General features: G+C 43.1%; 1 protein-coding gene across 1 annotated transcript in view; it reads right to left on the bottom strand.

The window, feature by feature from the left end:
• LOC149431289 (alpha-2,8-sialyltransferase 8E-like) overlaps nucleotides 1-22,724 on the bottom strand; it is an 85,742-nt gene extending 63,018 nt beyond the window's left edge. The window contains exon 1 of the mRNA XM_089665700.1: nucleotides 22,023-22,724. Coding sequence (XP_089521826.1) covers nucleotides 22,023-22,153 — 131 coding nt within the window. The 5' untranslated portion in view covers nucleotides 22,154-22,724. The remainder of the gene's footprint in view (nucleotides 1-22,022) is intronic.
• Nucleotides 22,725-23,452: the final 728 nt, after the last annotated feature.

The following is a 23,452-nucleotide window of genomic DNA, read 5'->3' on the forward strand; positions in this document are numbered from 1 at the left end:
TTCACTATATCTGGTCTCCCCGGACCCTGCATTCACTATATCTGGTCTCCCTGGACCCTGCATTCACTATATCTGGTCTCCCCAGACCCTGCATTCCTTTTCTCATCAGCAGTATATAGCAGTCTTGCGACTTCTATCAGTGTGCAGCTGAGCACTCGTTAAAGCTTGCAGGAGGAGTTTTAATTCTGCTCTAGGAGGATGCAGAACCCCTGACCTCTGTCCAGAGATATTTTACTAAAAAAAAAAATCTTGCAAGGAGTTTTAATTCTGCTCTAGGAGGATGCAGAACCCCTGACCTCTGTCTGGAGATATTTTATTAAAAATAAAAATCTTGCATGTTTTTTTTTACAAATGTACAAAAATACAAAAGAATAAATACAAGCCATCATACAGCAATCAAATAACTGGAAAAAGAAAACTGAATATACCTCCATACAATTAGATTAGACCATTAAAGATGGGAAACAAAAAACTTTGGCCCTTATGGCCCTAATATCTGGAAAAACCTGACCTCTGTCTGAACAATGCTGATTAGCCCTGTGTTGATCACATGCACCCTTTCAAAGAAAGAAAAACTCTCTAGCAATACACACCAAACTGTGAATGTGCAGAGTGATTTCTAGAGCTCTGTACTATCAGCAGATGGATTGGGGACAGTATAAGAAGGGGAGGATCAGAGAAGACAGGATCATACAGCCATTTTACACAAAGCAAAGAATTATCCCCTTAGGTTCCACAGTGAGTATAACAAGCATGCTTTACTGCATCTACAGACTGATTGTACTGTTGGGGGTTTAACCAATACATGCCCGGCAAATAGCCAAATGGCGTCCTCCCGCACATGCGCACTTTTCGTGCTTGCAGAGCCGCGCAGCAGCGCGAGCTGTCACCGGCCGTGTACCTCGGACACGGCCGATGACAGATCTGAGTAACGGCCCCGTTGCCGGTACCATGTGACCTGCTGTGACCAATCACAGCAGGTCACATGACAGTTGTATACAATGGATGGCTTCATTCATGTCATCCATTGTATACTAGTGTCTAGCTGTGAATGGTCACAGCTAATCACATGCACATGTCATGTGATTAGCTGTGGCCAAATCACACCTAAGCACAAAAAAAAAAAAAAAAAAAAAACCCTGAATGAATCGATGTCATTCAGGTAAATGCTTGCTTATAGCAAAGTAATTCTTTGCTATAAGCAAATTGTGTAAAAAAAAAATACTGATCACTTCCCCAAAGTAGTACAATGTTACTATGGTAACATTGTACTACTTTGGACATAGTGAAATATGAAATAAAATCTTAAAAAAAAAAAAAAGTAATAAAAAATTTAAAATAATAAAAAAAATTAAATATATATATATATATATATATATATATATATATATATATATTTATTTATTTTTTCATACTGTCACCAGTCAGTGTCCCTGATCACCGCCATGCCAGTTATATGAAGACACTGTACTGCACTGGTGACAGTATGTAAAAAAAAAATATTAAAATAATTTTTTGCATTTTTTCATTTTCTGAAAAATTATGACAAAAAAATACAGCTTCAAAAAACTCGCCATGCCTCTTATGAAGTACGTCGGACTATCTACTCTGCAAAAAGGGGTCATTTGGGGGATATCTGTACCGTTCTGACATTTGGGGGATATCTATACTGTTCTGACATTTGGGGGATATCTGTACTGTCCTGACATTTGGGGGATATCTGTACTGTTCTGACATTTGGGGGATATCTGTACCGTCCTGACATTTGGGGGATATCTGTACCATCCTGACATTTGGGGGATATCTGTACCGTCCTGACATTTGGGGGATATCTGTACTGTCCTGACATTTGGGGGATATCTGTACTGTCCTGACATTTGGGGGATATCTGTACTGTCCTGACATTTGGGGGGATATCTGTACTGTCCTGACATTTGGGGGATATCTGTACTGTTCTGACATTCTTGGACCTCAAGAAATTAGATTGGCTGTCAGTACTTCAGGATTGATCAATATTCAGATCTATACCATAGTTTGTGAACTCTATAACTTTCCTACAGACTAAATAATACATCCTAATTTGGGTTAGTTTCCCCAAAGACATGTAGCAGAATACATCTCGGCCTAAATTTATGAAGAACAATTATTTATTTGCAAACTTTTATAACAGAAACAAAGAAAAATGTGGTTTTTTTTCAAAATTTTCGGTCTTTTTTTGATAATTTAGCAAAAAATAAAATCCCTGGCGGTGATTAAATACCACCAAAAAAAAGCCCTAGTTGTGTGAAGAAAATGATAAAATTTTAGTTTGGGTACAATGTTGTATGACCGCGCAATTGTCATTCAAAGTGTGAGAGCGCTGAAACCTGAAAACTGGCCTGGGCCGGAAGGTGTAAAATTGCCCGGTATTGAAATGGTTAAATGAACAAGCTAAAGTTGGAAGCTGATTGGCTACCATGTACAGCTGCAGGAGATTTTGAACTCTGCAGTTTTAGTAAATCAACCCCATTGCTTGCTTCCGAGCTGCTAGTATACTTCTTAGAAGTCTGGATTAAATGTCTTTTAAAGACAGATTGTGACACATGGGATGACAGTGGGCTCTGTATACCAACACGGTGAAGGTCACCGGAACACACGGTGTAAGAGAGGGCCAATGAAAGCTCAGTATATAAATGTGTCACTAACGTAGCTCCATCAAAACATAATAAATGATGTCAGAGCATTACAATCCTCCAGCTACCGAGCAATGTCACACAGAGGAGACAGCCCAACGAGATTAAAACTACACCAACATCAGACTGCACTGCAGAGCATGCCGGCCGCCACGACATAACACATACCATTGATTGTTTCAGTTGAAAAAAAATAAAAAAAAATCAACTAATGAAATTACAACAATTTAGGTTAAAAATGAGATCAGCTAATGGGGTTATCAGCTGATCTCATTTTTAACCTAAATAGAAGAGATTTGATTTGATATTAAAATGAGGTTTCAGTTTAAATTTCCTGTTTAAGGTGGCTACAGACAGACAGATATCTACCTGAGAACGGCAGGCAAGAAGATATCTAGATACAGGGGCGGACTGACCAAGGGCCCGGGGTCAGTAGGGGGCCCCATGAGATGCCCCTGGTACCGTTTTCATAGGCTTTTTTGAGTTTGGGCAAGGACACAGGGGCCCCATGATCCCCTATTGCCCGGGGGCCCCATGAGTTGTCAGTCCTCCCCTGACTAGATGTTAATAATCAGGTCATCAGAGCTCTAGAATCATCAACTGATGTGACAGCAGCACACTTTACTTCTTCTGCTCAGCAGAGGATTGACACCACTTATGGACCTCCCATGGTCACCTTCTCAGACCACAGGAGATGCTTATTATCACCCCCTAGGAGATAAGAAAAGACCGGAATATTCCTGCCAATCCCTTCACTGGCTTCCACTAACCCAGTGTTTCTCAACTCCAGTCCTCATGGACCCCCAACAGGTCATGTTTTCAGGATTTCCCTCAGATGAAACAGCTGTGGTAATTACTAAGCCAGTGAAACTGATCAAATCACCTGTGCAAAATAATGGAAATCCTGAAAACATGACCTGTTGGAGGTCCATGAGGACTGGAGTTGAGAAACACTGCACTAACCCAACGTATAAAATTCAAAATACTAACCACAGCTTACAAAGCCATCCACAACACTGCCCCTAGCTACATCGCCAACCTCATCCATAGATATCGTCCAAATCGCCCACTCTGCTCCTCCCATGATGTCCTCCTCTCTAGCTCCCTCATCCCTCCTCCCACGCTCACCTCCAGGACTTCTCAAGAGCCTCTCCCGTCCTCTGGAACTCCCTACCACAGCATGTCCGCTCAGCCCCCACCCTGTCTGTCTTTAGGCGATCTTTGAAAACTCACTTCTTCAGGAAAGCCTACCCCACCTCCACCTAAGAACTGTACTTGAATCACCTCCACCAGATCATCCCCCGCAGCTATCACCTTTTGTATCACCTCCCCCTTCCTTTAGATTGTAAGCTCCACGGGCCAGGCCCTCCTATTCCTTCTGTACTGAAATGTATTGTAATTGTATTGTCTCCCGTTATATTGTAAAGCGCTGAGCAAACTGTTGGCGCTATATAAATCCTGTATAATAATAATAATTCCTGCCAATACCAGCCAATCCTACAGAGAACTGAGCCTACACAAGAATGAGAATATTATATGATATATGAGCAATAATTTTAAAGGGACACTATCACCTTGATCAAAAATTTTCAAAGGGCTCACTCTACTTGCCCAGGGGTGTATTTACCACAAGGCAAACAAGGCACTTGCCTAGGGCGGAATTTTTCAGGGGGGCAGCACATCCCCCCAGAAGAAGGGATGGAAGAAGTGACACGTGCACCATGGGAACCAGGTGGGATCCGAGAGAGGCTGCGGGCTGATTGATGGTGTATGTACAGCCTGACTCTCGTGCCCGTGGATGTCCGGAGCTGTGAAGATGGGTGTCTTTCTCTCTATTGCAGGCCCCCCCCTGCAATAGAGAGAAAGATACCCATCTTCACAGCTCAACACCCCTGCCCCCCACCTGGGAGAACCTTCCACTACCCCCCCCCCCCGGTGGGTAGTGGAAGGCTCTCCCAAGTGGGGGGCAGGGGTGTTGTTGGTCAATGTCAGGCTCTCTCTGTAGGAGGAGGAAGGGGGGGGTGTTGGTCGGTGTCCGTGGGGGCAGACGATTTTTGTGTTGCCTAGGGTGGCACAAAACCTAAATACACCACTGTACTTGCCTGCACTCTATCCCAGTGCTTTTGTCTATGGGGGAACACATGACCTGCTTCCCTGTGACAGTGCTTGGGCCTAGCAGCCTGTTGCTACAACCAATGGCAATTAAAATGGCCAAAATAGTGAATACACCTCTCCCCCCAGAGTTGCAAGCAATGCTGATTGGAGTGCCTGTTGTGATGAAGGAAAGGTGCAGCACGAAACCTCAGAAAAGATGAGTATGCAATATTTGGGGTAGGGCCTTTGCAGAGACACTGTTGCTGTCACTTCTGCCATGTGTAGCACCCTCCTAGGCAGCTAGGGGGTGCTAGATAAATAAATTGTTAGACAGGGGCTAAGTAGCAGCCCAGGTGCAACAGTCAGAGAGGGTTCAAATTGTGGCTCTGCACATCAGTTCTCTGAGACTTCCCCCTGCACTAGAACTTTGGAGAAAGTTCCAGAAGCAGTGGGCGGAGGTAAGGAGTGGCTGATCTGCACTTTTGAGGGATCCTGGCCAATCCCCAACAAGAGGCTTGGCATGGGGTCAGGACAGCCAAGTGACAGAGACTGCTCAGCAGCAGGAGAGTTTGGGTGGAGGATGGAGAAGTGAGGCTGGACAGCAGGAGCCTGGGAGGGGGCTCAGATGGAGAGGAGCTCACCTACAGGCAGGAAAGCTTGGAAGGAGGACAGCTCAGGACTTCACCAGCCCCCAGTGTGAGGACCACCTATACAGCAGGGAAGAAATGGTCCAGCTAGAATTCCTGGTAGCAGCCACCGACCCACCAGCAGCATAGGAGAAGGCCTGAGTGAGTAGACCTGCACCCCCTGGGTCAGTATGGAGAAGGAGCACTTCGGTGGGAAAATGGACTAGCTTGCTACCCAGGACTGTCTTCTTTTAAAGTGGCAGATACTGGAACCCCTGCTCAGGGATTCACCCAGAACAGTTGGACGAAGACAATCTGAGATCTGGGGTGGTACTACAGGAGATGCTGGCTAGCTCTCCAGAAGATCATTTTTGCTGTAAAGACTTGTATATAGTTCCAGGAAAGTTTGTCCTTTGTTGCTGTTACCCTTGGACATCCCCTACGCCATCCAAGTTGAAATATCCTAATAAAATGCAAAAAACAAGATCAAGGACGAGTTACTGTCTCCTGCATGCAAGTCTGTGTGGAAAATACGTGTTGCCTGGCTGTGCAGGACTATAGGGGGACCCAAAAATTTAGCGACTCCTAAGGGGGTAGTGCTACACATGCATAGAAAGCATGGCAGAAACATGAATTCCAGACATGGTAGCTCTTACATAGTTACAGTGGTCCAGCTTGGACCAATGTAAGGCAGGCAATAGATGATGACCATGGGTTGCAGGAAAGAAAATCAGTGTTGATGGGGGAATACGTCCCGTGAATCTATTGTATTCTCCTGGGGGGAGGAGGGATGGGGCGGTTGGCTATCCCTGCTGGGAGAACACTTATAGAAATCAGACATGCTGTTTGTACCCAAGTCGATCCAACGACTCAGCCTGTCCATAGATGGATCAAATCTCTTCTAGTCCCTGCTGAACCAACCGAGATTCAATCCATCTATGTCGGACCTACATATGTATGTGCCATACTTGTGGGATCCCCATGGAAGCTGAAAATCATTGTAGTAGATAGTAGGGGGAGGGGGGGTTATTCGGCAAAGTATGGCATATTCATAGTTACATTGGTCCAAGATGGCTGAAAGCTTCATCCCCTAAATTTATTGAGCATTTAACCCTTGCAGCAATGGGGGAGGGTGGTGGCCCATTGCAAGGGATGGTTTTTTTTTTGGTAATTCCAATTCCTGAAGTTGGGCTTTACTTGCTTCTATGTTCTGAATATCAGGTTTATTCATTTATTTGTTTATTTATTTTAGTATTCCATTTAACCCCTTGCCTTCCTGAGGATTCTCCCCCCCCCCTCCCTGACCAGGCCATTTTTTGCATTACGGTGCTGTGTTACTTTAACTGACAATTGTGCAGTCATGCACCCAAATGAAATTTACATCCTTTTTTCCCCACAAATCTTTTTCCCCTCTTTCGGTGGTATTTGATCGCCTGTGCGTTTTTTATTTTTTGCTCTATAAAAAAAAAAGCGACAATTTTGAGAAAAAAATAATATTGCTATTAAACATGTCCAGTAAAAAAATTTCAAAAATCAAATTTCGTCATAAATTTCGGCCAAAATGTATTCTGCTCCATGTCTTTGCTAAAAAAAAAATCTCAATACGTGTAAATTAATTGGTTGAAGTAAAAGTTATAGCGTTTACAAATGGCGGTATATATACTGGGATTTTTTTGTTACTAGTAATGGCGGCGATCAGCGACTTACAGTGGGACTGCGGTGGGCATTCTGACACTGGGGGGAACTGACTTGGTGTCACTGACATCCCCAGTGACACCGATACAGTGATCAGTGCTAAAAAAAAAGCACTGACACTGTACTTATGGCACTGGGCAGGAAGGGGTTAACATGAGAGGCGATCAAAGGGTTAACAGTGTGCTGTTTTACTAAGTGCTGTGTCCGTGTGCTTCACTGTAAGCACACTACTTTGCATGGCTGTACCGTGCACAGCCATGCAAAGCAGTGTACAGGAGCTGACGGCCGAGACTCAGTGATTGACAGCCGCGGCCACGAATGGCAGCACAGGTAGGACGCGCACGTGCCTCCAGCGCCCCCTACTTGGAAATGCAAAATCACATAAATATACGTTATTTTGCGCAACCGTACCACCCTGTAGCAGTATTTCTGCTATAGGGCGGTCGGGAAGCGGTTAAACATAAGAAGTCCTTTAGTACTGGTGTAGGTTCCAATAGCTAAACATTTCCACTGTTGGACCAAAATGGTTTGTCGTGATAAGAACGTCTCGGAGAATGTAAGTTCCTGTAGGTGCAAGGTGACCAACTACAGGTGTACCTCGGTTTACGAATGCATCAGTTAATGTAATTTTCGGTTTACAAATGAAAATCCATTGAAAATAATGCCTTGGTTTACTAATTCTTTCGCAATACAAACGGATTAATTAATTTTTAATGCATTTACAAATTTTTTTTAATCACGTCCCTGTACAGTATTTGTGCCTTTAAAGTGCACTTTATAAAGAGTTTTGAACAGATAAGACTTTTTTTTTACTTTTTTCTGACCTCCGGAACGGATTAATTGGTTTTCAATGCATTCCTATGGGAAACCGCGTTTTAGCTTACGAATTTTTCACAATACGAAAAGTCCTGCAGAACGCATTAAATTCGTAATCCGAGGTACGCCTGTAATGCCTATTAGCACTGAGCTTTCTACTCTATTTCAAGAGCCATTCATCTCTGGTTTGTTCTATTTGTAGTGACTCGACAACAAGTTCAACTGCAAGTAAAGTGCAAGTAAAATCTACAAGACATGCACTCGATGGAAATATACTAGTGTTGCCCTCTAAGATGATCAACAGAAGACAAGTTGGTATTTGCAGATAACATGATCCTTGAGCTTGGGTGGTCTCGGACGAAGGAGGTTGGAGGTGAGCATGAACTTTGGGTTCTCTGGGAAGGTCGACTTTGGTTCCAGTTTCCTTCTTCCAGTATTTTTTTACCTGTTGATCATCCGGTGTAGATTTAATTAGCTAAACATTGCCACTGTTGGACCAAAATGGTTTGTCGTGATAAGAACGTCTCGGTGAATGTACGTTCCTGTAGGTACACGGTGACCAAATAATGTCTATTAGCACTGAGCTTCCTTCTCTATTTCAAGAGCCATTCATCTCTGGTTTGTTCTATTTGTAGTGACTCGACAACAAGTTCAAGTGCAAGTAAAGTGCAAGTAAAATCTACAAGACATGCACTCAATGGAAATATACCAGTGTTGCCCTCTAAAATGATAAACAGAAGACAAGTTGGTATTTGCAGATAACGAACCCTGAGCTTGGTTGGTCCCGGAGGAAGGAGGTTGGAGGTGAGTATGAACTTTGGGTTCCCTGGGAAGGTCGACTTTGGTTCTAGTTTCCTTCTTCCGGTATTTTTTTTTTCTGTTAATCATCTGGTGTAGGTTCAAATAGCTAAACATTGCGACTGTTGGACCAAAATGGTTTGTCGTGATAAGAACATCTTGGTGAATGTAAGTTCCTGTAGGTACACGGTGACCAAGTAATGCCTATTAGCACTGAGCTTTCTTCTCTATTTCAAGAGCCATTCATCTCTGGTTTGTTCTATTTGTAGTGACTCGACAACAAGTTCAACTGCAAGTAAAGTGCAAGTAACATCTACAAGACATGCACTTGATGGAAATATACTAGTGTTGCCCTCTAAGATGATCAACGGAAGACAAGTTGGTATTTGCAGATAACATGATCCTTGAGCTTGGGTGGTCTCGGACGAAGGAGGTTGGAGGTGAGATTGAACTTTGGGTTCTCTGGGAAGGTCGACTTTGGTTCCAGTTTCCTTCTTCCAGTATTTTTTTTTTCCTGTTAATCATCTCCTGTACTTGGCTTACAGTCAAATCCAGGATGGAAAATCAATATCTTAACAGACTTTTTTTTTCATGGACAACCTTAATTAGCCTGCATTTTTCAAAGACCATCTGTAAATCTTTGGATGGATTGACATACTATTTGGTGTCTCCAAATGTGAGCGGATTTCCCCGAAAGGAAACTGCAGTAGGCAGCAAACCTCTGACTATGACCAGAAGCGGCCTGCGATCGATGGCTTTCTAGTATTTTATCATGACAATGTCACATCAAGGTTGCACATAGAAAAGGAGGACCTGGAAGACCAATCAGAGCAGCCGCGATAAGAACGCCGTGAGTATATACAGCAACCGACGTCACAGAAAAACCCTTCGCGGAAAAGTGAAAGTGTCCACGTAACACGATCGATAAAGCTGCGTAGTAATTTCACAAAGCGCCAGGAAAGGGCTCCGGATTTGGCTGTAATGCAGGATACAAACCCCCCGAGACGCCTGTACGGGAAGACACATTAGTCTGCAGCCGCATATAGCAACCCCAGTGTCAGCTATTGGGAGAGCTGGAGGATGCTGCAGAAGATTTCCTATATAGATCACTTAGGCTGGTTATACTCCGGATGATTTTTGGAAGCCAAGATTGTTGAGGGCACCAGACTGGGGAGTTCCTTAGCTGTTCTCTTGTTAAAAAAGAAAGTTAAAATGTTAAGTGCCTATATTTAATGATTTCCCGAGCTCCCTGTTTTAAAGTTCAATTCTGGGAAATGTAAAAATAATCCCTCGCAGTGGGGCTGAGGCGGCATTGCAGGGGTTAACTGCTTGTTTAGTTTAGTCCAGGGGAGAGTTTTGCTGCTTTACTTTCTCGATCCTCTGCTCCCCTGGCAGATAACGAGCTCCCCTATACTCCAGGTGGTGGACTGTCCCTTGGCGTCATCATGTCCAGTGCAGGGCTGTTGACCCTGCATTGGCCTTGATGACGTCAGGACCTTAGAGCGCTGCAGCATGTAGGAGAAGATGGTGCAGGGGCCGGTCTAGCATAGCAGGGGATCAGGTAAATTGATCTTTTCTATGTCCCCTAAACTTCAACTAGGAAGTCCTGGAGTTGGGCTTAAAGTCCCTTTTCATATCTGTGAGATTCGTTGTGTGTCGGACTTTGTGACAATGCACAACAAGAGGAATCCCATTACTGTCTTTGTTGCCTGTTCACACCTATGTGTTGTTCTGCAGTGCAGCTAAGCTCCCATTCACAAGTGATACTAAACCCCGAACCCTGCATTCACTATATCTGGTCTCCCCGGACCCTGCATTCACTATATCTGCTCTCCCCGGACCCTGCATTCACTATATCCGCTCTCCCTGGACCCTGCATTCACTATATCCGCTCTCCCCGGACCCTGCATTCACTATAGCCGGTCTCCCCGGACCCCGCATTCACTATATCCGGTCTCCCCGGACCCCGCATTCACTATATCCGCTCTCCCTGGACCCTGCATTCACTATAGCTGGTCTCCCCGGACCCCGCATTCACTATATCCGGTCTCCCCGGACCCAGCATTCACTATATCTGGTCTCCCGGGACCCTGCATTCACTATATCCGGTCTCCCGGGACCCTGCATTCACTATATCTGGTCTCCCCGGACCCTGCATTCACTATATCTGGTCTCCCCAGACCCCGCATTCACTATATCCGGTCTTCCCGTCCCCCTGCATTCACTATATCTGGTCTCCCCGGACTCTGCATTCACTATATCTGGTCTCCCACAGTACATACAACATGGAAATGCAATTATTTTAGTAAATATAAACTGCTAAATACCTTTTCTCATCAGCAGTTACAGCAGTCTTGTGACTTCTAACATTGTCCAGCAGAGCACTGGTTTAAGCTTGTAGGAGGAGTTTTCATTCTCCCCTGATTGTCCTATGAGGCTGCATAGCCCTTGACCTGTGTCTGGACAGTGTCGATTGGCCCTGTGCTGATCACACGCACTCTCCCAAGAAAAAAAAAACTCTCTAGCAATACACACCACACAGCATGTGCTGCTTGCCCCCAAGGCTCTGTACTATCAGCAGATAGATTGGGGACAGTAGAAGAAGGGGAGGATCAGAGAAGACAGGATCAAACATCCTTTTTACACAATGCAGAGGAATAACCCCTTAGGTTCCACAGTGAGTATAACAAGCATGCTTTACTGCATCTACAGACTGATTGTACTGTTGTGGGTTTAGTAACACTTTAAGGTCTGTGGAACCAATTTTGTTAAAGTACGGTGCAAATGCTTCTTTTGATGCATTTTTGGACCCACAGATTTTATAAGAGTGCACGAAAATGCATGACAACACAGTGCGAACCTAGCTAAGAATATTCTATTTTCACCCTGGTTAATTTTTTTGTGGTCAAATCTGTACTTTTAGCCCAAACTTTTTTTTTTAACTTTTGAATAAAGTGGGGAAGATTTAAAACCCCATTTTGTTTTCTATTGTAGAGATTTCCCCTCATTTCCTGTCCCAAATAAAAACACGCAAGAGGAAATCTCTCCAAAAGGGAAGAGAAATCCTCTCTTAAAGGGGTAATTCATCTTTGTCAAAAACTGCCTATGAAGGTAAGGGGTGTCCAGGGGCGGACTGACCAATTGGAAATTTGGGCACTGCCCGAGGGCCTGGGATCAGTAGGGGGCCCCATAAGATGCCCCTGGTACCTTTTTCATAGGCTTTTTTGAGTTTGGGCAAGGACACAGGGGCCCCATGATCCCCTATTGCCCGGGGGCCCCATGAGTTGTCAGTCCGCCCCTGGGGGTGTCTGTAGATAAAAGCTGACTGTGCAACCTTCACTAAAGTTGGATAATGCCCCTGCTGTAGGTGCAGGCAATTTACATACCTCCCGAAGCCTGGCCAAAAAACTCCCAGAGACGGCATCCTGTCCTGCCTTGTTGCTAAGATGTTGCTAAGACACTCTCGGCTGTTACTGTACACCCCCCAGCATTATAGGACTGAGCTCTCAAACCCCACCACATACCCGCTATAATCGCAGCGTCGCTGAGCTCAGAGATACTGTGATAGGGGAAAGAGAGCCGCATGCGAGGGGGTTTGAATCGGCTAGGAGTGTCTTAGCAATGTCCTAGCAACAAAGCAGGATGGGAAGACTCCATCTTTGGGAGTTTTCCAGCCAGGCTTTGAGAGGCATGCAAATGGCCTATAGCAAGGGAAATATTTAACCGTTTCCCATAAATAATGGTATAGGGCAGCACGGGTGTGCAAAATCATGTCTATATATATATGATATTGCATTTCCGGGTAGGGGGCGTGCGCACACCCTACCCGCGGTGCCATTCGCAGCTGCCAATCACCAGGTCGCAGCTTGTGATTACTCGCCAGTGATTACTGAGGATCTCCGACAGGGAGGAGAACTGTTTTGTTTACGAACAGTTCTCCCTGTCAGCTCTGGCACACTGCTTTGGATGGCTGTGCACAGTGAAGCACACAGACACCACCCCATAGTAAAACAGTCCCTGCACACAGGTAACCCTTTGATCGCCCCAGATATTAACCCCTTCCTGCCCAGTGCCATTAGTACAGTGTCGGTGCTTTTTTTAGCACTGATCACTGTATTGGTGTCACTGGGGATGACACCAAATCAGTGCCCCCCAGTATCATAATGCCCGCTGCAGTCCCGCAGTTACTAGTAAAAGAAAAAAAAAATCCCAGTATATATTCCACCATTTGTAAACGCTATAACTTTTGCGTAAACCAATTCATTTATACGTATTTGGGAATTTTTTTAAGCAAAGACGGAGCTGAATACATTTTGGCCTAAATTTTTGACGAAATTTGATTTTAAAATTTTTTTTTACCGGACTTGTTTAATAGCCAAAAGTCAAAAATATTGTTTTTTTTTCTCAAAATTGTGGGTCTTTAACCCTTCAATTGCCCCTCACATTAACCCCTTCCTGCCCAGTGCCATTAGTACAGTGTCAGTGCTTTCTTTTTAAGAATGATCACTACTGGTGTCACTGGGGACCTCAGTGACACCAAGTCAGTTACCCCCCAGTGTCAGAATGTCCGCCGCAGTCCAGCTATAAGTCGCTGATCGCCGCCATTACTAGTGAAAACAAAAACACAAAATCTCAGTATATATACCGGCATTTGTAAACGCTATAACTTTCACGTAAACCAATTAATTTACATGTCTTGGAATTTTTTTTTAGCAAAGACATGTTAGCAGAATACATTTTGGCTGAAACTTTTGATGAAATTTGATTTTTTAAAATTTTTTTACTGGACATGCTTAATAGCAAAAAGTCCAAAATATAGTTTTTTTCTCAAAATTGTCTGCCTTTTTTTTTATAGCGCTAAAAATGAACGCACAGGCAAAAACCACCAAAAGAAAGCTCAATTCGTGGGAAAAAAAGGACGTAAATTTAATTTGGGTGCAGCGTTGCATGACCGCGCAATTGTCAGTTAAAGTAACGCAAAAAATGGTCTGGTCAGGAAGGGGGGTGGGTAAAAATTCAAGAGGACAAGTGGTTAACTGTGGTCAAAGCTGCACTTTGTTTTTATATCCAGCATTCTCCTGCTCTTGTATGGCAGATTTTATTTGTTAGTTTCGGATACAGTAGGTAAGGGTTAGACCAGTCTTTCTCAAACTTTTCAAGACAGAGAAACCCCTAAGATAAATTTCAGGTCTTGGGGACCCCCTGCTAAAAATGACTATATCTACAACTAGTGATACATTGGTGTGATGGTCAGTGGGAAGAATGCGCCATATATTGGGCAGCACAGGGGCAAAATGGTTAGCACTTCCATCTGGCAGTACTAGGGTAGTTGGTTCAAATCCCAACCACAACACCACCTGCCTGGAGTTTGCATGTTCTCCCTGTGCCTGTGTGGGTGTCCTTCAGGTACTCCGGTTTCCTCCCACACTCCAAAGACATGCTGGTAGGTGAATTGTCTCCTGTCTAAATTGGCCCTAGTATGTGTATGTATGAATGTGAGTTAGGGACCTTAGATTGTACACCCCTTGAGGGTTAGGGACTGATGTGAATGTACAATATATATGTAAAGTGCTGTGTAAATTGACGGCTCAATATAAGTACCTGAAATAAATACATAAAAATATACTTGTGGTCATTAGGAAGAATTACCCCTCTTACAGAGACCTAGAAAGACCAATGGTGTCAGTGGGAACATATCTGAGAGGCATAAGTTGCTCATTGCTCAAGGAACCCCGAGCAACCTCTGGAGGAACCCATGGAACCCTGGTTGAGGAACCCTGGGTTAGACCCTCATAACCTGTATAAAAAGATCTGTGTACTTTCCTATCTTTAATCCACTCCAGTCCTGCCACACGATCCTGCAGGTCCATTATTTTGAAATTCTGTTTTATATTGGAATTATGTGTGTTATATTGGAATTATGTACATTGTATTGGAATTATGTACATTAAATTGGAATAATCTGTATTATATTGGAATTATGTGTGTTTTATTGGAATAATGTACATTGTATTGGAATTATCTATATTATATTGGAATTATGTACATTATTTTGGAATTCTGTTTTATATTGGAATTATGTACATTATATTGGAATTATGTGTGCTATATTGGAATTATGTACATTAAATTGGAATAATCTGTATTATATTGGAATTATGTACATTGTATTGGAATTATCTGTATTATATTGGAATTATGTACAATGTTTTGGAATTATCTGTTTTATATTGGAATTATGTACATTATATAGGAGCTTTTTTTTTTGTTTTGTTTTTTTGTTACAAATGACAATAGCCGCAGCAGATGTCAACCCATTTCTAAAATAGTTTAAAACCTTTTTGTGACAAATAGCAAAAAAAAAAATGAATATCCTAAAATGCATGGCACAGCTACCGCTCTGTAATGCTGAACATAAGTAGTGGAAAAAGCAGAAGATTTCCCAGTCATTACATTAAGTGGCAACTTCCTTGTAGACAGAGAACTCCCTTTATAAGCCTCTTACAGTCCTGTCACTCCTCGGACTCCCATTTCCAACACGGCTTCATTTCATCCCAATTCAGACTCAATTTTGAGTCGATGTAAACCTTATCCTTTTTTTTCTTCTGCTGATCTCACATGAACTCACTCCAGCTGGGCACCACCGATCAGGGTTGTCTTCCTGATGATGACAATGGTGGACCATGCCTGAGAAATGGATGTTGGCATAGCCGCCTGTAGACTCCACAAAGGGCACAAATGAAAGGATGACAACACAGGAGCACAGTTAGGGAGACAGTTGTCAGCCCCTAACAGGAAATACCTGAGCAGGGTCCTTCTTGCCAGATCACAGGTAATTCTTTAGGGCCGATCCCACGCGTTTCTGTGAGGAGCGGATTTGACTGCCCATCCTTTTTAATAGGCTGAAAAACACACTGGAACGTGGAAAAAAAAAGTAGTGCAAGCACTACTTTTTCAGAACATACCACAACGAACCACATGGTCCTGCAGCACCATGCGATTTAGTAGCTGCAAACGCGATGCATTTAGAGGAGGCAAAAACAATTCTTTGGCACCCGTATGCCTCTTACAGAGGCAGCGCTTTCACCTGCGTACAGAACGCTCCTTTTCTACATTGCGTTTTGGTGCGAATGGGCACTTAATACAAGTTGCAGATTTAAAAGGATTGAGAATTGCTTTTGAAATGACAGCAACATTTTATAGCTTTTAGGAGATTTTAGAGTTTGGGTTTTGGTCTACCGTATGATGGTAACGCGCTTCCGTACGTGATTGATTTATTTTATGAACAATGTCTTATCACACAGAGGGATTGGGATCAACTGCAAACAAACAAAGGATTTCCCAGCAACACTTACCAGCCAGCCTGCAAAACAACCAATTTGGGCCAAATCGGTTGTTTTGCAGGCTGGCTGGTAAGTGTTGCTGGGAAATCCTTTGTTTGTTTGCGATGTGCATTGTCCTTCCATGTGCACCTTACTGCTAAGGCTGGGTATAGGTTGGGATGGTTGTCATACTTCTTGTGGATTAGGTTCGATAGCTCAGATATGATCTTGATATACAATCATAAGCTACCATTCACCGATTCTACTACCCACACCCTCAATAAAGTTCAATAGGTATCTTTTCTACCAGCCATTCTCACATCACAGTTACATAGGCACCAGCACCACCAACCACACACATATTGTACAGAGCTCTATAGGCATTAGGTCTGTTCCCCTATAGGTTCTAGTATGAACACTCACCTCATACCCATACTCAGTTCTATACATGCCAGTAAACCCACACTATAGGAGCCAATATCCCACCCACACTAACATCATACCCAGTAATATAGGGGCCAGCACCTCCGCCCACACTCACATCATACCCAGTAATATAGGGGCCAGTACCCTCACCCACACTGACATCATATCCAGTAATATAGGGGCCAGTACCTCCGCCCACACTCACATCATACCCAGTAATGTAGGAGCCAGTACCCTCACCCACACTCACATCATAACCAGTAATATAGGTGCCAGTACCCCTGCCCACACTGACATCATACTCAGTAATATAGGAGCCAGTACCCTCACCCACACTCACATCATACCCAGTAATATAGGTGCCAGTACCCCCATCCACACTCACAGCATACCCAGTAATATAGGTGCCAGTACCCCCATCCACACTCACATCATACCCAGTAATATATGGGCAAGTATCCTCACCCACACTCACATCATACCCAGTAATATAGAGGCCAGTACCCCCATCCACACTCACATCGTACCCAGTAATATATGGGCAAGTACCCCTACCCACACTCACATCATACCCAGTAATATAGGGGCCAGTACCCCAATCCACACTCACTTCATACCCAGTAATATAGGGGCCAGTACCCTCACCCACACTGACATCATACCGCGTAATATAGGGGCCAGTACCCTCACCCACATCATACCCCATAATATAGGGGCCAGTACCCTCACCCACACTCACACCATACCCAGTAATATAGGGGCCAGTACCCTTACCCACACTCACATCATACCCAGTAATATAGGTGCCAGTACCCCAATCCACACTCACACCATACCCAGTAATATAGGTGCCAGTACCCCAATCCACACTCACTTCATACCCAGTAATATAGGGGCCAGTACCCTCACCCATACTGACATCATACCCCGTAATATAGGGGCCAGTACCCTCACCCACACTCACATCATACCCCATAATATAGGGGCCAGTACCCTCACCTACACTCACACCATACCCAGTAATATAGGGGCCAGTACCCTTACCCACACTCACACATACCCAGTAATATAGGTGCCAGTACCCCAATCCACACTCACACCATACCCAGTAATATAGGGGCCAGTACCCCCGCCCACACTCACATCATACCCAGTAATATAGGGGCAGTACCCTCACCCACACTCACATCATACCCATTTCTATAGGTGCCAGTACCCCTGCCCACATTCACATCATATCAGTTCTATAGGCACCAGCACTACCAACAACATTTCTGCTTGTACACGTTCCTATAGACACCAATATAGATCACCATGAAATGTCAGAGAACAATATGTGGAGCCCCTGCATCTTCCATACTGCCTTTCTATTACAGATGCTGGTCTTGGAACTCACAAAACATCTCTACATGTTCAATATGTTCCCCAAACTGTATACATTAATACTTCATGCAACCCCCCTTCATCAGCGGTGACATACTGTACATATCTAACGTGACCAATAGGAATATTCAACCTTCACTAAATAAAATAGAAGAAATACCATTATTATGTAATGTAACACATAATAACAGCAATAATAATCATAAAAACAATCCGTATCTGTGCCAATGAACATTTATACACCTAGTACAGTAGTGGAAGGGGTCTACTATGCCAAGATTCCGTGCATACAGATTTTTAACCCCTATAAGTTAGAACTTCGTAACATAACAGATATATAATGTAACCATGATAAAAACAATAACAGCAATCTATATCTGTACCAAAAAACATTTTAAGCGACTAGTGCAGTGGTAGAGGTGGGTGATGGGTTACTTTGCTGCCCAAGACCTGAGATGGTGGCACTGACCCTCCAGAAATGAAGGAGATTAATGCATGCCCACCAGAAACAGAACAAGGTGGTCAATTCATACCCTCCAGAGAGAGAAGATGGTTAATGTAACACATAATAATAAAAATAATCAGTATGAGTACAAATAAACATTTTAAACACTGGCCCTTCAGGAAAGAAGGAGATAAATGCATGCCCACCAGAAACAGAAGGGGGGCAATTCATACCCACATGATAAAGGAGGAGGTTAATGTAACACTTAATAATAAAAATAATCTGTATAAGTACAAATAAACAATTTGAACCCCTATTATGATGGGTGATGAGGGGCGCAATATTATCTTGCCAGCTAAGACCTATGCTATTGGCACCAGCCCACCAAGGAAGGAAGGTGGGTAATGTAACACATAATAATAATCCATATAAGTACAAATAAATATTTTAAATCAACTTATTAATATTAGAGGGGCAGTGATGGGGGAAATATTATTTTACTGCCCAAGACCAATGCTGTTGACAGTGGCCTTCAAGGGAAAGAAGGTGGGTAATGTAATTATTATTAATAATAATAATAATAATAATAATAACGATCCATAGAAGTACAAATAAATATGTTAAATCCACTTTACAATAATAGAGGTTGGTGATGGGGCAATATTATCTTGCTGCCCAATACCTATGCTGTTGGCATGGACCCTCCAGGGAAAGAAGGTGGTCAATATAACACATAATAATAACAATCAGTATGAGTACAAATAAACCTCTTAAATACCTATTATTAGAGTAATGTTGGGTTGAGGAAGTGATGGGTTACCTTGCTGCCCTGAAGACCTGTGCTGGTGGCAATGGCCTACCAGGGGAAGAAGGTGGTTAATGTAACAAATAATAATGATAATAAAAATATTAATGATTCATATGAGTACAGATAAACATTTTAAACCCCTTAAACAATATATGAGGAGTGGTGATGGGGAGTAATATTATCTCGCTCCCCAAGACCTATGCTGGTGGTACCGGCCCTCCAGGGAAGGAAGATGGTTATTGTAACACTTATTATTATTATTATTATTATTAATAATAATAATCGATATGAATACAGACAAACATTTTAAATACCTTTTACAATATCAGAGGGGTGGTGGTGGGGAGTAATGTTATCTCACTGCCCAAGACCTATGCTGGTGGCACTGGCCCTTCAGGGAAAGAAGGTGATTAATGTAACACATAATTATAATAATAAAAATAATAGTAAGGATCCATATGAGTACAAATAAATATTGAAACCCCTTGTACAATAATAGAGGGGTAGTGATGAGGGTAATATTATCTTGCTGCCCAAGACCTATGCTGGTGGCACTGGCCTTCAGGGATGGAAGGTGATTAATGTAACTTATAATAATAATAATAATAATAATAACAATCAGTACGAGTACAAGTAAACCCCTTACACACCTATTAGAGTAGTATTGGGCTGGGGAAGTAACGGGTTACCTTGCTGCCCAAGACCTTTACTGGTGGCACTGGTCCTCCAGGGAAAGAAGGTGGTTAATGTAACACATAATTATAATAATAATAACAATAATAATGATTCATATGAGTACAAATAAATATTTAAACCCCTTGTACAAGGTAGTGATGAGGGTAATATTATCTTGCTGCCCAAGGCTATGCTGGTGGCACTGGCCTTCAGAGACGGAAGGTGGTTAATGTAACTTATACTAATAATAATAATTATAATAACAACAACAACAATTAGTACAAATACAAGTAAACCTCTTACACAGCTATTAGAGTAGTATTGGGCTGGGGAAGTGATGGGTTACCTTGCTGCCCAAGACCTTTACTGGTGGAACTGGTCCTCCAGGGAAAGAAGTTGGTTATTGTAACACATAACTATAATAACAATAATATTATTATTATTATTATTATTATTATTAATAATAATAATAATAATAATAAATAATAATGATCCATATGAGTACAAATACATATTTAAACCCCTTGTACAAGGTAGGGATGAGGGTAATATTATCTTGCTGCCTAAGACCTATGCTGGTGGCACTGGCCTTCAGGGATGGAAGGTGGTTAATGTAACTTATAATAATAATAATAATAATAACAACAACAATCAGTACGAATACAAGTAAACCTCTTACACACCTATTAGAGTAGTATTGGGCTGGGGAAGTAACGGGTTACCTTGCTGCCCAAGACCTTTACTGGTGGCACTGGTCCTCCAGGGAAAGAAGGTGGTTAATGTAACACATAATTATAATAATAATAACAATAATAATGATTCATATGAGTACAAATAAATATTTAAACCCCTTGTACAAGGTAGTGATGAGGGTAATATTATCTTGCTGCCCAAGGCTATGCTGGTGGCACTGGCCTTCAGAGACGGAAGGTGGTTAATGTAACTTATACTAATAATAATAATTATAATAACAACAACAACAATTAGTACAAATACAAGTAAACCTCTTACACAGCTATTAGAGTAGTATTGGGCTGGGGAAGTGATGGGTTACCTTGCTGCCCAAGACCTTTACTGGTGGAACTGGTCCTCCAGGGAAAGAAGTTGGTTATTGTAACACATAATTATAATAACAATAATATTATTATTATTATTATTATTATTATTATTATTAATAATAATCATAATAAATAATAATGATCCATATGAGTACAAATACATATTTAAACCCCTTGTACAAGGTAGGGATGAGGGTAATATTATCTTGCTGCCTAAGACCTATGCTGGTGGCACTGGCCTTCAGGGATGGAAGGTGGTTAATGTAACTTATAATAATAATAATAATAATAACAACAACAATCAGTACGAATACAAGTAAACCTCTTACACACCTATTAGAGCAGTATTGGGTTGGGGAAGTGATGGGTTACCTTGCTGCCCAAGACCTTTACTAGTTGAACTGGTCCTCCAGGGAAAGAAGGTGGTTAATGTAACACATAATAATAATATTAATAACAACAATAATAATAATGATCCATATGAGTACAAATAAATAATTAAACCCCTTGTACAAGGTAGTGATGAGGGTAATATTATCTTGCTGCCTAAGAACTATGCTGGTGGCACTGGCCTTTAGGAATGGAAGGTGGTTAATGTAACTTATAATAATAATAATAATAATAATAATAATAATAATAATAATAATAATAAAAAAGATCCATATGAGTACAAATAAATATTTAAACCCCTTGTACAAGGTAGTGATGAGGGTAATATTATCTTGCTGCCTAAGAACTATGCTGGTGGCACTGGCCTTTAGGAATGGAAGGTGGTTAATGTAACTTATAATAATAATAATAATAATAATAATAATAATAATAATAATAAAAAAGATCCATATGAGTACAAATAAATATTTAAACCCCTTGTACAAGGTAGTGATGAGGGTAATATTATCTTGCTGCCTAAGAGCTGGTGGCACTGGCCTTCAGGAATGGAAGGTGGTTAATGTAACTTATAATAATAATAATATTAATAACAATCAGTACGAATACAAGTAAACCTCTTACACAGCTATTAGAGCAGTATTGGGTTGGGGAAGTGATGGGTTACCTTGCTACCCAGGACCTTTACCGGTGGCACTGGTCCTCCAGGGAAAGACGAAGGTCAATGCATGCCAACCAGCACAAGGACAGGGTCAACTCTTGCCCTAGCAGGGTCCATGCATGCCCACCTTCCCCCCCCCCCCTTCAAGTCGCTCACCTCTTGATGTAGTTCCTGCCATACAGGATCTGTTGCAGCAAGGTCACCAGGGCGAAGGCGCAGATGAAGATGAAGAACAAAGTTCTGTTGCCCAGCAGGTCCCTGCCAGAAGAGGGGTCTGCGTACCCCATGGAGAAGGACGGATAGGGCTGGGGGGGTCGGTGGTACTGCACTGGCCCCCTGTGTATTTATGGCAGGGCTGCAGCAGGGAAGGCGTCCTTGTTGATCACAGTGGAAACATGACGAGCCCCTTGCCCAGGACAAGGTGCCCCATTGTGCAGCCTCCTCCTCCGGGGAGCCCAGGGTAAAGTTTCCAAGAGCCCAGGACGTGGGCAACATGCAAAAGCAGGCTGCTCTTCCCCTCTGGAGGGGTGGGATACATGCAGATCCCTGGCAGACCTTTTTATGGGTGGCTTCTCCTCTCCCCCCCCCCCACCTCTTACACCAGCCTGCTTGCAATGATGTACTCCACTCTGCAGGCTTGGTGTTCCAGATGAGTGACAGGCTCGCTGCAAGTGCCCCGGGGTGCTAGTACCGCTGCTGCATCGGTGTCACCCAGGCAGGCTATGCAGATACACTGAGACGTGCCTGGCTTGTGCTATGTGACTGATCGCATCTCCCAGCCTCCGCAATCAGTGCAGTGTGTGTGTGCGGCAATCAGTGCACGTGTCCTTCATTGTCCCCCTGATCAGAGTGGAGCACATTGAGGAATCCCCCCCCCCACCCACCCACCCCATATACATCCAAGGTCACTCTGTGCCTCTGCCAAGGACACAGCTCTGGTGGATGACTGCAGCATCAACTGACAGGCAGCTCAGCCCCTCTCCCCGAGCAGCAGGAAGATTTCCTCCACACACATCCATTGATTTCCTGTCTTTTTTTTTTTTTATAGATGAGATCGGAAGGCTAGGGCGACTTTTTTTTTTTTTTGCAAGCGGTTAAGTCGAAAAAAGCGCGCCGTCACGTAGGATGGCCAATTGACCCGCCGCGACGCTAACAAATTTGAGGTCGAAAAGTTTATTCTGTAAGGAAGACAAAAATGCGGTGGTTTGCAGAATCGATCGGCTGTGCCAGTCGCAAGACCAACTGACTTGAAATTCTGTGGCATCTGCAATTGCTGTCATTCCCAGCTGGTGGAAGCAATGAAAGGCAGGAATAAAAACGAGAAGGTTGGCTGTACACTATGCAATCTGATTGTACAATCTCCTTTCGTCTAGGCGTTTTCCGTTGCGTTTGGGTATATTCACTATATCTGGTCTCCCCGGACCCCGCATTCACTATATCCGCTCTCCCCGGACCCTGCATTCACTATATCCGGTCTCCCTGGACCCCGCATTCACTATATCCGGTCTCCCCGGACCCCGCATTCACTATATCTGGTCTCCCCGAACCCTGCATTCACTATATCTGGTCTCCCCAGACCCTGCATT

Source organism: Staurois parvus, unplaced genomic scaffold, assembly GCF_062004578.1.
Source record: "Staurois parvus isolate SC_StPar_1 unplaced genomic scaffold, SC_StPar_1.0 ptg002299l, whole genome shotgun sequence".
NCBI lineage: Eukaryota > Metazoa > Chordata > Amphibia > Anura > Ranidae > Staurois > Staurois parvus.